General features: G+C 39.9%; 1 protein-coding gene across 3 annotated transcripts in view; it reads left to right on the top strand.

Moving 5' to 3' along the window:
- The first annotated feature begins 2,422 nt into the window (after window positions 1-2,422).
- LOC115780334 (receptor-type tyrosine-protein phosphatase gamma-like) overlaps window positions 2,423-17,296 on the top strand; it is a 114,692-nt gene continuing 99,818 nt past the window's right edge. For 2 of the 3 annotated variants that reach the window (XM_030729470.1, XM_030729469.1), the window contains exon 1: window positions 2,423-3,106. In XM_030729470.1, coding sequence (XP_030585330.1) covers window positions 3,022-3,106 — 85 coding nt within the window. In that variant the 5' untranslated portion in view covers window positions 2,423-3,021. The remainder of the gene's footprint in view (window positions 3,107-17,296) is intronic. The other variant, XM_030729471.1, reaches the window with a different exon arrangement.

Raw genomic sequence — 17,296 nt, 5'->3', positions numbered from 1 at the left:
GGCTGTGACCAATCTTTTATGTGTTTTCAAGTATATCCAAAAAAAAAAGAAGAAGAAGAAGAAGGCATCACTCACTGAGTTAGTGCAGCACCACCCGAGGGCATTTTTCAGACTTTTGGGTTGGACATCATAAATGCACCTTAATCGTGTATTATTGATTTGAATGTATTGCCTGTTCCTCTAATTTACATGTTTCAGAAACCCACAGCGTGCTGCATGTAGGGAGGCCAATAAGTGCTGCTGTTCAGGAGAAAATTGAGTTTCAACAGCGGCTGAGATGCGACTGCAAAATTACAAGTACAAACACTCGTCTGATGAAGATCTCATTTTGTTTTTAATACTCTCAAGTCAAGATTTATTGCAAAGAGCATGTCACCCATCTGCTTTGTTTTACTATTATTTGAATGCTATCGATTGAAAAAAAAAAAACGTGCACGCACACATACACACACACACACACTTAGATTCTTTTTATTAAATCCAAAAGCCTGGATCATGTCATGATTGATTTTAAAACAGCTGCAAGGCAACGTTTTGGAAAGAAAATCAAGGACATCAAAGCTTTGGCTTTGAGGAGCCTTATTGGTAAAATTATGACCACAAATGTGATCACAGCATTTTAATTTTATGTTGTCAATTAATTAAAATTTGAACTGATTGCTCTTTGTGCACTGTTTTCTGATTGAGTTTGCATATATCCATTAATTTGTTGGAACAGTATGTTCAGAAAAAGACAGTGCAAATATACTTCTACTGACAGTGTTTGGACCAAAATTATAAATTAAACTGTTCAGAGAATGAATCAAGAATGCTTTTGTTTAAGCTACTGATTGATTGATTGCATTGGCTCTACTGAACCTGCATTCAACTGAGAAAATATTGACTAATAAAATGATGGTGACTCCGTGAAGTGTGGAGCTCAACCCAAGATTATATCATAATTTGATGATTAACATACATACGGTGGTAAAGTGATTTACAAGAAGGTTCCGGGTTCAAACCTCCTGGATGGCTGAGGCCTCCATGCGGAGTATGCATGTTCTCCCTGGGTCTGTGTGGGTGTACTGAGTAAAAGACATGCATGCTAGTTTGGGCTGTAGGTATGAATGTGAGCCAATTTCTCTCTCTATCTCTGTGTTAGCACTGTGATGGGCTGGCAACCAGTCTACTGTGTACCCCCCCATGCCCAGGCCCACGCCCACCCCCACGCCCACCCCCTACCATGCCCTACCCAAGACCTTGAACTGGATAAGCAGTTAAGAGGATGGATGGCTTTATGTTTGTACATTAGCATTAACATGAGCCACAGTTAACTTTATCCCTATTTAGAATATTATGTGATGTTCTTTTGGTCTAAGGGGATTGACCTCTTCGCGTAAGGGTCAATGTGCTGGATCTATTGCAGAAAGGTTTTTCGAGATTGCATGAGAAAACCAAAAAAAAAAAAAAAGGCATGGGGGCTGTTGTGTGATGTGCCAGAGCAAGAATAAAAAAGCAGGGGGGGAAAAAAAGGTATTCATAAGCTTCTGTTCAGGTTAACTGCACCTGATCAGTGAGAATACAGTAGGGTCTGGAGTAACTGTCAACCACGATGGTGTTTTGCTGTTCGCGTGGAGGTAGCGCAGCCTGGAGAATTGTGCGAGGATGCCCAGGAGGCTGTGGGGGCTTTGAAAAGGTAGGCATTTTGGAGAGGAAGCAGATGGCCCACATTAAAAGCAAAGGGCCCTTGTGACTGTCCTCAATGGCCCTGCAGAGAACTGGGTAATTAAATGAGAAATTTAATCAGATTCTTCAAATTAAATGTCCAGCTGGATAGTTCTGCAAGAACACCACTGACTACACATTTACCTAAGGGAGTATCACCAGTGGATGCATAATTCTCCAATCAGTACATACTCGCACAAGAGGATATTCCAGGTGATGATTGCTGCTAAAGTATTCCATTCACAGTTCTGCCAGCAGGAGGCAAAGGGGCCTCACTGTGCGGCCACAGAGGGGTCATTTTAATAATAGGACCTGAGAGGAAGCAACACAACTGCGAGAGGACAGGATGAGGGTGCAATGATTGGGATTAGCGTGGCGGTTATTATATTTTCTGGCTTCCTGCTTCAGCTAGATATCTAAGAAAATGTCCTCATGTTTGAAGCAACATGTTTTGATGAAACATTTTTTTTTTTTTTTGAAGAGGCAGCGGAATCTGGCGTGGAAGGTTGACATGAGTCCTCGATTTCTGGAGTCTTCCTTATCACAGCACCCTAGACAGAAACCAGCTTCTGGGTCCGTTAGAAGTCATTTTGCATTCAACAAATCCAAGAACCGCCTCCCCCCACTCTCCGTTCTCTGCTCCCGCCCCGTGCAGGCTCCATCTCCCTCCCACCCTCCTTCTTTCTGCCTCTCTCTCTCTCGTTTGCACACACGCAGCCTGTCCGGTAGGACGGGACCAGACCAGTAGCCACATATCCGTGCACGCCTGACCGCTAGTCTACTTCCTGGATGGAAGAATGGGACATTTCCAGCACCACTTTTCTGCTTCAGCATTCGTCTCGCTGACGCCGCGGATAATCACTTAATAATGACCGCATGTAATCAATATCATTCGATCACTTTTTTCCCCCCCGAACCCCCTTGTAGTTAAATACCGCGATTGATCGCCGATTGACCTCGCTACACTTCGGGAATGTCGCTATCTGGAAGCCCGCTGCTGCAGACACGGAGGAGTCCAACAACAGATTTTGAACTGTTTTTGCACAGCCGTAGCGTGCGTAACGTTTTATTCCTCGAAGCTAAAAGCAGCCTGTGCTCAGACCGGAGGCGAATAAATTTGGCTTTTTAAAGCAGTGACTGTGTCCTGACCGCCAACCATTACTTTGATGCTCTGCCTTCGTGGCCACTGTGCCAACTTCGTTTCAGCTTAGGTAGTGTGTATGTGATTTCTCTCTTTTTTGTTTTTTTTAAAGAAGAAGAAAAGACACAAACTTTGTCACCCGTTGCCTTCTTGCTGCTCTCGATGAGTAGACTAACATGCGGAGAATACGGGAACCGAGTTACTGGTGGATTTTATCCTTAATGTTTTTAACCTTGCCCAAACACAAAGACTGTCAGCCTGGTAAGTACTTGGCAACACGCGTTAGCTATCATTTCTATTCAGCCCAACTCCTCTGTGCCCGACGCTACTGTGTTAGTTTAGCTCTTTTCATATTCAAGGCTAAATAAATAAAGGCGAGTTTTTGGTTGTGGAGATGAAGGGTAACGTTTAGCTTGACGGTTTCAGGGCCGAGCCGAGTTCAACGTCCAACCAGCTGAGACGTTTAGCCTGCGTGATTTGTGTGCATGTTATTGATTAAGCAGCGAGACTATGGCGCAAAGTATCCCTGCGTTAACGCCAGACTGAACACTCAACCAGACCCGCATCTAGTCTCCAAGCTCCCGTTTGACCCTTTCCTCGTTAGCTGGCTATTCACACAACACGATGCAGTGCACATCGATGTATGGAAATGTACAATAACATTCCTGTAGGCACTCCGTGGCTGTACTTTGTGCCCGGTATTTCCATTTTTCTTCGATGGGATTACAAAGATGAATTCATCGGCGTGCCCTGCAGTTTTATCGTGGGGTTAATAAGTTATTTTACAGGCTCATAGTAGTTGTGCTCTTAGTTTATGTGGCGGTATATTCTGTGCCTTTCCTTGCTGTCATGTGCGTAGGTAGAGACGAGGATGAGGACGATAGTTAGCGCTGTTGGTTCGTGGATGGATGTGCATGTATGAGAGGCGATTAATGCCACTGGAGTACGAATGCAGGTCTGGACTGTGGGCTGCTTGTCCTGTGCAGAAACCCTTCAACGTGTAGGAAAACAAAAAAACAAGGATGACTAAATATTGACGTTTTTCAGTGCTGTTGCAGCCGTTGCCACAGCTGTTTTAGTCACCTATTCAAACTGTTTTATTAAATGTGTAAAAATGATGGGGGTCACAAAATGTTACGGGTTGCTGAATGTGGTGCAACACTGGTCTTGTGATGTAGCCAGTTTCCCATTTATAAATGTTTTCTACTTGAAGTGCCCTTTGTGGTTGGGGGGGTTGGACTTAATTTAGATTCAGGGATCACAGAGGAGGCTGGAGTGAAGGCTAATGCTGGGTTTGAGGTTAAATGTCACAGGGATTGTGATTAAGTTTTGATTTATATTCTCTTTAAGATGGCTCAAAACAATCAATGGAATGACACACTTTAAGGTATTGAAGCCCCCCCCCTCATGGCACCTCCTTAAATGTATTGATGTGGTAAGGATGTTCTCTGTGTATTGTGTGCAAGGCCCATACTTATGTGTGGTTTTACAGTTAAAACAATAGAAATCTGCTGATTCAAGTTATAATCACATGTAAACTTTTATAATCATATATTTTTCATTCTCCATTGAATTGTGATGGGGGGGAGGGGTGCACTAAAATGTGATTTTCAGCGGTCAAACTATGTAATGTGAAAATATGGTTCTCGACCACAGAGGTTATCTTTGGCATTTGTGGCTTGTCATTTTTTGGGCACTTATAAGCCAACACATGCTAAAACAGCTGCTCATAAATGAATTGGTTGGATTATTATGCAAACTAGATGTTGGTATTGGACTAAGAATACATCAGTACAATGCGTCAGTACGCTGGCACCAACATGCCAGCTTCGCTTACCAGCGTCACTACTTCATGGCCTCTCTCGTTAGCACTTTATCAAATGAATAAATGTAACGTGAACTGAAAAAGGCACGATTCACACAGGGATAATGACAGCTAGCAGGCCAAACAAATTGGCTAATTGACATGTTAATAAGTTTTACACAATAATATTAAAGCATACTGGAATAAATGAAATGAACACCATTTCCCTTTTGCCTTTTTAGTGGTATTTTCATTCTTCAGTTACTCACATATCATCACGATGATAATTGTCCTGCATAAAGTAGGGCAGTTCTTCATTTTAATTTATAATATTGTGAGCGCTGTATCTTGAGTTACCCTTTGATTTTCATACTTAAATCGCAAAAACAGTACTACTGTGTCATGACACCAGAGATTTAGTAACAGTACCAGTAGGATTACACCATTTTCATTACCCAATTTGATGCCATGGTATTGGTAAAAACAAACAAAATGAGTATCCTATATACGTAAAGTGTTTTTATTAAAAAGTCATTTAAATTACTGACGGGTGCTGGCAGGCTTTTTATTTAAAAATGTTAGCATTGCATTTTATTGGATGGGACACAGACTAAAATTTTAGGGTGGCTGCTGAGTAGCCTCCTAACATTACTGAGCTATAACATTAGCTGAAGCATTTCTATAATGTTAGCCATTGCAAACATTTTAGCCTGTGGAACATGGTTGAAACAGTTCAGGATAATAACACAAAAACGCTTACCACCTTTTTTTATCAACAAGTTAGCTGGTGCTAATGCAGCAGCTGCGCTAGTTGCCCTTCCACATGTATTTTTCTTCTGCTGTGCTTGTGGGCATCCCTTTTCTTCTTTATCACGCAAGGATAGACTAGAACAGTTGTAAGTATACGCCGTCCCCATCAGTTCTGGAAGAATTGCAGCCTTGGTACGTGGTGCTACCTGTGGTACCTACGTACTAAAAAAATAATGAGTACCATTACTTTTTCAGATTTGTGGTATCAAAAGATTGTCCAAGTATCAGTTCTGGTCACATCTCTAGTCTGTGTTTACTGATATGGTTCCTAAACAACTATTTAACAAACAAATATTTTATAGTTTAATCCATCAGCTTTACTGTAACACTTAAAAGTCATTTACACACACTGCCTCGATAAAATGCGGGGGGGAATCAGGGACAGGTGTTGTCTGTATTTCCCCTTTTTTATTTTATATATATACAAAAGCGGACATTCTCCACATCAGATGCAGTCCTACTGCTCAAAATGCACAGTTTGATTTTGGTCAGGGATAGCGCATACTTGAGGCTGGACACGTGACAACCACTGATTTTAGTGAACTCTTTAAACTGGCAGGTCAAAGACAGTTTAATGATTTGGACATTTGCATTCATCTTTCTTGATGATGTCAAAGTTCAAAGCTGCAGTGCCTGCATGAAAATGGCTACAAGTATATTAGTGTCTGATACTGTTTCATGCATTTTGCTCCTGTGGCACCAATCACCCTCTATAGGAAAGTAGCAGTGATGTAACACTTGAGAATGGTTTCTCTCGGGCACCCCCCCTTCCTTGCCCCAAGATCCTTCAGTTTCATGCTTCCATGTCCTCATGTGCTCAGTAAGCTGTTTTAATAACCGGTAGCCTTAAAAGGCCCAAAAAGATAACATTTCAGCATCTTAAATATAGAGTGCTTTCAGTACATATCGGTTTTAAATTGTTGAAACGGTTTGTTCTTTATGGCAAAACCCATACACCGGTACCAGCTGTGCTTTCTTCCTCTCTTGCCTCTCCAACGGGGAGTTGACACACACGCCACAGTGTCCACACAGTCCCACTCACTCATAGGCCTCTGCAGCTTTATTATTAAAATCCCAAAGTCCTTTGCCATCATCAGCCCTGTGGTATTGAAAATGGTTTTGAGTGTCAGTTCCTGTGTCATGACAATGCTGTTGTTTCAAAGGCAGCACAGGCTTACTGATAAACCACCTGAAACTGGGGGAGGATAAGTCCAGCACTTTCTCTCCACCTGTGTTCTTCTGCTGTTTAAAGATGGTGTTGCTGCTACAGGAGTTTTAAAAAGGTTAAGAGAAGCTATTTGCTTTAAAAAAAAAAAATAATAATAATAATAAGGGATGCCAGATTCAAACAAATGGCTGTCATGGTTGACTTATTTTCATGACAATCTATAAAGATTTTTTTTTTTTTCCTTGAGTACTGAAGCACTTATGCGTGTCTTTTCTCACTAATGCAAACAGCACGATTCCACCTCCACCCAAAATTTAATTCTCTGCAATAACACGGTGTATACAAAGACCTGTAAGAAGATTATTTGCCATTGTGTTTTCTAAAAACTGTATTTGAGGTGTGTTTAAGTTGTGTGGTTGGACTTGCACCTCTGCATCCCTCACTGGAAGCGTCTGTAATTATAGAAATGCACTTAAATATGTGTGTAAATCCTTGTGATGCGGCTGGGGAATAATTGGTTACACAGGGAATTTTTTTAAAAAAAAAGGACTTTTTTAAAAGATTAAAAAAAAAAATAGCCAGTTGTGGCTTAATAGATGCTTTCAAAGGTATTGTAAAAATTACCCTTTTTTCAAATAACATCATCAGTGCCTGCTGCAAATAGAATAGTACTGAGCAAACAAATTATTAATCTAATTAATGAGGTCCTGATATACCGCTGGGCCAGCAGGATGCCAGCTGTCTGGACATCACTGAAGCTGGCAACAGCATCATTATCATCAAGGTCCTCTGTATTTTTTCTGCATAGCTGGTTCAATATGTACAGTACTGACACCACGTCTCAAAACGGACTCTCGTGGTTTTTAAATAGCATCAGTAACATATGCTCATTCTCAATCTTTGATGGGCTCAGCGCAGTGTTATCTGTTGTCTCTCCACCAGCTGCCTGTGCCACCCACTAAATGCTCCGATGGGGAAACATTGCAACTGTAATCACTTTTCACTTGTGTGCAGCGTGCAGATAACTCGCTGTTTATCCCTTTGCTAGTGATGCTCATCCTTTGCTTATTGCTTTTAAATTTAATGACTGGCTTATCTGTCATTCTAATTAGGTTGGGGGGGCTTTAAAACAACAATGCGGTATTGTTGGTAAAAGTATTTGAACGGTGATTGTTTGAACTACGAGGGGGCCAACTTAGCAACCGACAACCGTTGTGGTGAGCGGAAAGCAGCCCAGCGTGTAACCTCTAACTGTTCATCTGTGAAAAATGTGCCTCATTTACCTGTGAAATGAGCTACCTTTTTATTATTCCGCAGTTTCCTGTAGAATTTGAACTTGCCATTAAGATAAAGTCGGTTTTGTTTATGCGGCAGCACAGTTAAAATAATAGGACAATTATGTTAAATGCAGGACGTTTAAAGGACATTTAAATTAAAAAGTAACAACAGCATTTTTAGGGATGTGAGGACAAAACAAGACTGACTTTCACAAACATTCGGGGATTTTTGTAGGACTTAAGATACATTTTTCTTGTAATGTATGCACCCCCCCCCCCCCCCCAAAAAAAAAAAAAAGTTTGGAAAAACTCAATCTGTAGTTTGAACTGTGTACATAAAAGCTGACAACCTTGTTTTATTTTCAGAATTTATAATTGATTCAATGCCTTTTTTTTTTTTTTTTAATTCTTTTTCAAAAGGATAACAGAAATAAAATTTCTTTGTGCCTGGAATAGTCATTGTGAAATTCAGTTGAAAGGCACTCCATCATCTTCTCATTTGTAAAACTAATTTCAAGAAATGATGAAAATCCAATCAGGACCCTACATGAACCTTTCCCATCCTGGCACTAGTGCCATCAACTTGCTCAGTTAGTTGCCCCTGCGTGTGATTTCATTTGGTGCAGCGTGGTTAGTCAGCCTTATGTGAAGACCTAATTGGTCTAATTTTTAAATGATGTAAAGACTGGCAGTGACTCAGGACTTGATACTTTGCAAAGGACTTTAATCTCAGGACTAGGTCTCTCTCTGCTGCAAAACTAGTCATGTTCTGTTATATAAATTGTTACATTTTGTTTTCTATACATATAAATAAAAAAGTAAAGCATAACAATAGTATGTATGCCATTAACTATGGACAACTATTGAGTGGGGCTCAGTGTTTCAAAACATGCATCCGTCACTTCGTGTTTTAAAAGTGAGATTTTGAGGCAGAGTTCTTAGAACGTGTTGCTGTCTTCATGGTTCTATGTTTTGGGAGCTGGTCCAGTGGGCTTGCATAGTAGTGCATTTGAGTCCCTCCCTTTGAAACTGTTGGTAAGCCCCAGATTTCTAAGAGAAGAAAGTGAAAACAAGAGCAAAATGGCAGAGCGAAGTCCATGGTGTGTTTCAGCTCAGTGTGAGTCTCTACTCCTGTTTTGCTGCTCTTCTTGCTCTCCGTTTCACCTTCTGAGAGTGTGTCAGCTCATGGTAAAAAATTTAGTTGCCTGCAATGGACAGGCTGAATTGTCTGTCCATTGCAGGCAACACGTATACACAACGTGGTATTCCCTTTACACTGCTTTGACATATACTTTGTTATCCCTTGTGATTATTATTTTTTTCCCTTCTTCAGTGGCAGCTGCTGGCAGCTCTTGCACCCAGTCAATTTTATAAAACCCCAAATTTTATATATCAGGCCTCCCTTTCTATTTCTGCATCCTTCTCACTCGCTCTCGTTCTACTTCTTTTTTTTTTTTTTTTTTTTAACTTAAATGGCTATTGACCGCTTCATCTTTTGAACGCAGTAACAGCTAAATGGGCTGTTTTGTGTGTCGTTGTGTCACTGCGTTCACGCTGGTTGTGACAGTGTAGGCAGGGAGAGGGCAGGTAGGGAGAGGCCAACTGAGCCAGTGAAGAATAACCACAGTGACAAGTGCAGTAGCTGTCAGAGCCAGAGAGGCACCAAAACTGCCTAAGATCATCCAGGCTTTTTCCTACATGGGGGGGGGGGGGGGGACAAACAAACCTGGGACCCACCAAAGCAATTTTGTCCTTTCACCAAAAAAATAAAAATAAATAACTAGGACTGTGATTACAAATATATTAAACCATTCTTTTTCTTTTTTTTACATGGTATAAGCCTTATACCATGTTAAAAAAAAAAAAAAAAATTGTTCAAAATTTTATACTATAAGGTACCTCAGACTCATTATCTTAACTATATGCTGACCAGTGTGTGGTCACCACAAGTTGTGGTCCGTTTTTGAGATGATGCACACATGAAACCAATTTTCAGTTCCACACAACATTTTGGTTGCAAAATGTTTGCAGCAAGTGCCTGATGGTGTATAGTTCTATAATAGAGTTTAGTAGTATCATTTTTTTTTTCCTAAAGTGTGCTTTCTCCTGTGTTAAAGCAATAGCACTAACACACAGTGTGCTTCGTAAAGAACAAGCAAACAAAACTCATGTTTACATTTAAAGCTTTTTTTTGCTTTTTTTTTTTTTTTTTTTTTTTCTTCCTACACCTCATTTAATTAAACTTACTGAATGTGTTTTCTTCTTTATGGTTTATTAAATAAACTGGTTTATTTAATAAACAGATAATGTGGCTTTCAAAGCCCACATTATCTGCATTCCTAGTAGCCAGGGCGTTCCTGTTCCCTGCCTTTTTTAGGGACGTTTTTGTTGATCAGCTACCAGCTGTCAATCTGTGGAATCTGCCCATTGAAGTGATGACTTAATGACCTCGTTTCTGGGTCCAAGCTGCTTCCGAGTTGGATGAAGCTTTTTAATGTTGGATGCTATTTTTTTTTTTATTATTTATTTTTAATAATGTGCTGCAGTGCTTTGTCTCTTGCATTCTGAATCGACACATGCCCTCAAACTATTCAGTTGTCATTCTCAGCCTCAACAGCTTTTTATTAGCACTCTTCATGTGCGGCACGTCTTTAAGCTAAATTTTTAAAAACCCACAGTGTACACCATAGCCTATGGGCTCACAGTGTCCCATACACCACTTTTTTTTTTCTTTTTTTTTTCTTTTTTTTTTAAAGCTTCAGAAAATAATCACTCTCGCCAGCTAAGCTTAGGATCAGAACTTTTATATAGCAAATAATCCAAACCATGCAGCATCATATTCATGACTAACCTTGTGTTGTGGATGGGGTCTTCACAGATATTTTCTTGGCTGAATTTTTGTCTGTTTTCTTCTTCCTGCCATATGATATTTGTCTCTGCCAGTCAGGGAATCAACATGTACTCTTACTGAGAACATTTTAATCCTCATGCTGTATTTTCCTTGTGCTACTGTGTTTATATTATTCTAACCACAGCTCGGTGCCCAGGCACCATGTTGCAGATCATGATATGTCAACAGGCCCAAATTCACTAACCCTTCAAACATCACTGTATTTAGCTCTGTCGTCATCTGTCTTAGTTATAGCAGTACAGTGTATGTTTGCTTTTTTTTCCCCTTTTTTTTTAAAAAGAAATACTTTAGTCATAACTTGCTATGTCATCGTTTGATGTCAGTTAGCTACTTAATGTCCAGTGAGCAGCAGTTCTCTGGGTGAAAATGTCTTGCTGATGCCAGAAGCGAGAGCAGAATCGCCAGACTGCTTTGAGCTGATAGGAAGGCAAAGAAAAGAAAAACCCTAATAACCAGTTCTGCCTTCAGAGATACTCTTCCACATACCTTGGTTGTAACAACACATCGAACCTTGAAGCAGAGAGACACCGGGTGGCACCCCTGTCAGCTAAGAACAGGAAACTGAGGCTATAGTTTGCACAGGTGAAACAAAATCAGACACTAGAAGATTGAAAATGGGAAATAAAAAAAAAAACAAACCAAAAAAAAAAAAAAACGTTGCCTGGTCTGATGAGTCTCAATTTTTGCTCCAGCATTTAGATTGGTAGGTTCAAAATTTGGTGTAAAGAACATGAAAGCATGGATGCATTATGGGCTCCCAGTCACCAAATTGCAATCCAATAAAGCACCTTTGGGATGTGGCAGAACGGGAGATTCGCATCATGAATGTGCGATTGGAAAAATCTGCAGCAGCTGTGTGATGCCATCATGTTTAGATGGACCAAAATCTCTGAGGAACGTTTTTCAGCACCTTGTTGACTCTATGCCATAAAGAATTAAGGCAGTTCTGAAGGCAAAAGGGGGTGCAACCCAATTCTAGCAAGGTGTACCTAATAAAGTATCTGACTGTAGATTTGAGTGCCAAGGCTAACCCTTGTCCACTCGATACAAGTTCATCGATTTCCAGTTGTGCCATGGCTCTTTTATGTCTCTGTAGTGCTTAATGCAAGTTTCAGAAATGGAGCATCATTGAGCAGTCTGTTCTTAGCAACTGCATTTCCAATATTGTTGTCAGTTGCTTTGGGATTTCCTTTTGTTTTACAAGCTTATTGAAGACACATTTGCAGCTCATTTAAAATTGATGTGGCTAGAGACAATTTGTGACTGTTTTACTTCTGTTTATTACTTCCACTGCTTTAATTGGAAGTATAACTGCAGCCTTCCTCCTCCTCCCACAAATATGTGGAGAGAAATTAATAAGAAACGAGAAGCATCATTAAATATGAATTTAATTGTTTCCAATAAATATAGGCATTTTTGCAATCTCTAGTGAAATTCAGAGTTTTCTGTCTGACAAAGACTGATTGGTATTTTTATTTTTTTTTTAAACGCACAGTAAAAAGGACCGTCTTGTGAATTTTAGCTCACTGGTTCCCATTGACAATGCTGACGATTGCCCTGCCTGAAATTGCAGGAACTGATATTGAAGTGGAGAATTTCAGTATGAGCTCAACGTTCTGGGTAGAGTGTTTATTTTATAAGATAATTACAGTAATTTGATATTAATGGTGATTAAACTGTTTATTTGTGTAACTTATGTTAATCAAGGCAATCAGTCATCACTTCATTACTTGGTGTGTATGGTTGACTTCCCTCACTCTTTCAGCCAAGATACTCAGAGCTGGTCACAGTAGCATTTTAATCATTTAGAATGACTCACGGCCACTTCACTCCAAATCATTTCATTTGTCCTAGCAACACTCGACCATGCAAGCACACACACACACACACACACACACACACACACACACTGGATTGGACCAGGCGGGTTTAAAGGGGGGGGGGGGATGCTGCTGGGGAAACTTGTGTACTTATTTCCTGTGCTTCATGACAATGGTGATTAATGTCCAGGCAATAACGCACTTTCACCGAAGGACATCTACTACTGCACTGGAGGACTTGGCTATATCAATAAATGTCCCGTGTCCTTCCGTTGCCACGTCCTCTTTCCCCTTTAAAAAAAAAAAAAAAAAACTTGCCTCGATGTGATACCGTGTCAGCTTTACTTACAGCTGAACTGTCAGTCAGTGTTGCCCTGTGGAGAAGGGAAACAATGGGACTTTCAGGCTCCTTTTTTTTTTTTTGTTTTGTTTTGTTTTTTGTTTTTTTCCCCCCCTATTTTGGGCTGTTGTGAGTCAACAGCCTATACGTGCTTCATTTGTGCACACTGGGTGGGTTTCTCTCCTTTTTTTTTTTTTTTTTTGTTTATTTTTTTTTATGTGGGTTACGTTCAAGATTGTCTTCTTCCGAGGCGAGGAAAAACAAATTCAAAAGTAGGCTATCTCTTCCACTAGGCTCATTTTCCCTGTCATGAATTATGGCGACAATCACTGAAGATATAGGATTAGGCGGCGCATGTTTTATCAAGCTCAGAGTGCCTGGCAGAATGCAAAATAAGCTTGTTGAATGAGAGTCAAGGTGTGTTTGATGAATTACGTTTTAACCTTTACATAAATTTATTTTCTTGTTATCTTGAACAACTATAGAAAGCCAGCGCACCAGTAAATAGAAGCGATTCCTTTTTATTGGTTAGTTAGTTCATATGTCTACACGTCATTCAGCCTTTGACCTTCAGCGGGAGAGATAAGTGTTTAATTTGAATTGACGAGCAAAAGAACACTAACATAAGCTTGACATGATGCCATTTAAGTCTGGCTGTGTTTAGATCCTTATAATTACTTTTATGGAGGACAAGAACTGCTGAAATCAAACATAATCTCCTAAGTAAACGACTCGATGAAAACTGTGTCCTTATTAAATGATTTTTTTTTTTTTTTTTTTTTTTTGGCTCACATTTTACTCCAGAAAACCTACTTATTTATGGAAGTTGAGCTCACGCTTCTCTCCTTATGCTTTCATCTGACCCAAATCTTTTTGGGCAGACAATCACCATTGTTGTTATGATGATTAAACTGCTTAAGTTAACACCTTAAGAGATTAGTCCCGAGGCTCTCTCCTTTGGGTTGAGAATGAGATTGATGTTTCTTCAGCCAGAAACTAACAGGTAAAAGGGCCAGGGTAATTGATGTTTAACAGTTTTTTTTTTTTTTTTTTCTTGTTTGCTCTTTGTGGTGGTGCGAAGCCACTTTTAGGTACATAATGCATCATAATTGATAGTCTACTTTTATATTTTAAAACTGGATTTTTATGAATGAATACCATAGGCAGCTAGTGGGGAAAATTTGGTGTTGGTTAAATTCAGGGAATTCCTGGGGAGAGGATCTGCTGAGTTGGATGGTTTTTAAGTCAGACTAGGAGTTTAGAGACTACACTATCGATCCTGTTGACATGCTTCCCTTCGGGGAATGCATATTTTTCTGTTCTTCAACACAAACACTCCTGGTAGTAGGACCCTAATTAACTAGAGATTTGAATACCATGGCCTTTTCATTTGACATTTCCATATTTCAGAAAGATATTGTTTTATGCTTCCTCAACAAAGACAACTCTCGGATTCACCAGACAGTGAAATTTTACGACAACACAGTCAACAGCTGAAACGAACATTTACAAAACATAACAAAAAAAAGAAACTCCTTCTGTTTGATCCCAGGATGGTTTTAGCCGTGCTGTCGCACAAATTCTTGTGTGTCCGCTTATCTGTCAAACACTGGCGTAAACTGAAAGTGTGATAACTGCTCCGTGTTATTGTCACAGCTAATCTAAACCCAACAACACATGTGTTTACTGAAGCAGAACAGCTCTATCCCAAGGTAACCACTAATCACTCAGGGATTGCAGAGATCATCTGTCCCCACGCTTAACAGCCAGCGTCAAGCAGGTGGGAGCTAGCAACCACTCTGCTGCTTCAGCCTCTCAGATCTCAAGACAATCATCTGTGTTGCTGTAATGTTTAGAATTAAATGCTTTGAATAGGCCTTATGATACCAGTAACATTACTGAGTGTCTCCTTGTTAAAGTGGAAGTTGCTGCTTTGAGATAAAAGATTAATCATGTATTTAAGCATGTGAATATTCTCTGAATAGACTGACTAAAGTACTTTTTCCAATAAAGATGATAGCACTTAGGGGGTATTCAGCTTAGTACTTGCAAGACGCACCATTTTGCTGAGCTCCACCACCATATTGAAAGATAACAGTATAGTAGTGGAGGAGCAGCAATTAGTTGCTTCAAAAAAATTGTCAATAGATTGAAATGATTTTGATGATAATTAAACTGAGAATGGCAAACATTGCCTGGTTTCCAGCCTTGTAAATATATGTTGGGATGGTTGTCGTTCGGGTTGCCGGGATACTGATATTTTAAATAGATCATTACATCTTTAGATTCTGTTAACTTGGAGTTTGGCGTGCACAGGCACTTTTTGGACTGTATCCTGTGGTCATAAGAACTGCAGCTAAATGCCTGCGCAGGCTGGCTCTGATGCTGTTTGATTAGAATCATTACCTTGAGTCACAGCCAAGTACCTCTCAATTGAATGCTGTTTGTTTATGCCTGCACTTTTATGCTCTGGATCTGTTGTTTATCAGTCTTAAATAGCTTTTTCTACGTGTAGATTATATCCGTGCCACGCTGGTGTCAGTGAGTCCGTTGTGAAAAGTGTATGTATGGCTGTCTTGTGACTGCCGACCATCGAATGGACAGAAAAGTACCAATGATTAGGCACCCAAACCACCAAGCTGGCATATATGAAAACAAGGCCAAAAAAAAGAAGCGTGAATGTCGAGGAGCTGTGTTATGAGCAGATGTCCTCATTTGTCATGATTGATATGTTGGCATAGATGACTGGTGCTTTAACAGTCTTGTAATCCCTTTTGGCTAATTAGTGGCCGTCCTATTGCAGCATGCCACTCGATTTCGTCTGTAATACCTCCCAAGTTAATCAGCATTTATGTATTGTTTGTTTGTTCTTTATTTTTAGTCATGATCTTAAATGTGAATTTATTTAAAGTGCTTTAGATGCTGAGCCAGTAAGTGCACACTTTAGAATTCATTAGCTTTATTACTTTACCAATAAAAACTACGGGTAGTTGTAAGGTTGTTTTTTTTTTTTTCCCCCCTTTCTTGTAATTGTTTTAGAAAGTCATGTTAATCTACTTGTTATTGCTGTAAAGAACTACTGCAGTCTTTTTAGATTGTAGCAGTAGGAACAGAAAACTAAGAACAGCGTGGTGTGAGGAAATCATTGAATTTGTATGAACTCTACAGGAAAAGTCAGACCTTATCATGCAAAGGAAATTCATGGTTTCAAATAAAGGTTAAAGAAAACTAACTTCAGATATTGTTCAAGGACTGAATGAGCCCAGTTGGGTAATTTCCACTACTTACTGTATCAAACCCCAGTTTTTCATTAATTGCATTTTACTCTATGAAGAATATAATGTAATGTAGCAGCAGAACACCATGAATGCCTCTGAATACCTGAGGATGTGCACGATCGTCGTTCTATGCACGTGGGTTGGGGTTTGCACCTAATGAACTGCGTGCAGTCGGCATTGCATACTAGTCAGGATACTGGAGAAACTGTTGGAGATGTATCAAATGCATTGCACTTCATGATTTTATTTATCGCTTCTAAATTCAGCCTTCAAGTATTGATTAGAGCCCAACATCAAAAAGCATTTAAAGGGGAAAGGAGGAGGTCTGACTGCTTGTATGGCCCCCAGGCAGGCATGCAAAGTCTGCTTGGAAGTGATGCAAAGCCCTATGCGGTTGCTATTATTTATGGTTAACACTGAGTCATTTGGCTAGCAACTGGAAGGGTGGGTATTTTTCATCAGTACTAGGCACATTTCTACAGGTATTTGATTTGGTTCCAAACTATTTAATGGATTTGCACCTCTATTTAGGTAGTATTTTACAACTTGACAATTGTTTTGTAGATCCTTTTCTTTAAATCACCTTATGTAGCTATACCGACATAAATTTTCAGGCTGGGTCGTCCTACGCTCACTGCGATCAAATATCTGACCTGGCAGGGTGGTATCAGTGTCATGCTCCTAGATGGACCCATTTACATTACCAGTAATCAGCCATCACCATTCAGGAACTCCAGTAATATGTGAGGAGTGTAATGCATCCACCAGAGGCAGCTGAATTTATTTCAGAATCAATAACTAGACAATTCATGCAGGGCTGCACACTGTGTCCTGAGGAATGACCTCATAAGCTCTTGGCACTTAAGTGATCCAATTGCCACATATTGAAAATTGAAAACTCACTTTACACAGTAAATTTTCTTGACACTGTCAGAGCTGTTATGTCCAGTCCTGCCGCTGTGTGTTGAGGCACATTTGAGGATGCTTTATTGTAGTCTGTGAAAGGAACAAGCTATAGCTGGTCTAGGAAAGGTCGCAGGCCT

Source organism: Archocentrus centrarchus, chromosome 5 (assembly GCF_007364275.1).
Source record: "Archocentrus centrarchus isolate MPI-CPG fArcCen1 chromosome 5, fArcCen1, whole genome shotgun sequence".
In the NCBI taxonomy this organism is placed as follows: Eukaryota; Metazoa; Chordata; class Actinopteri; order Cichliformes; family Cichlidae; genus Archocentrus; species Archocentrus centrarchus.
Note: the sequence above shows the minus strand (reverse complement) of the source record. Positions and strands in the feature narration are given on the sequence as shown.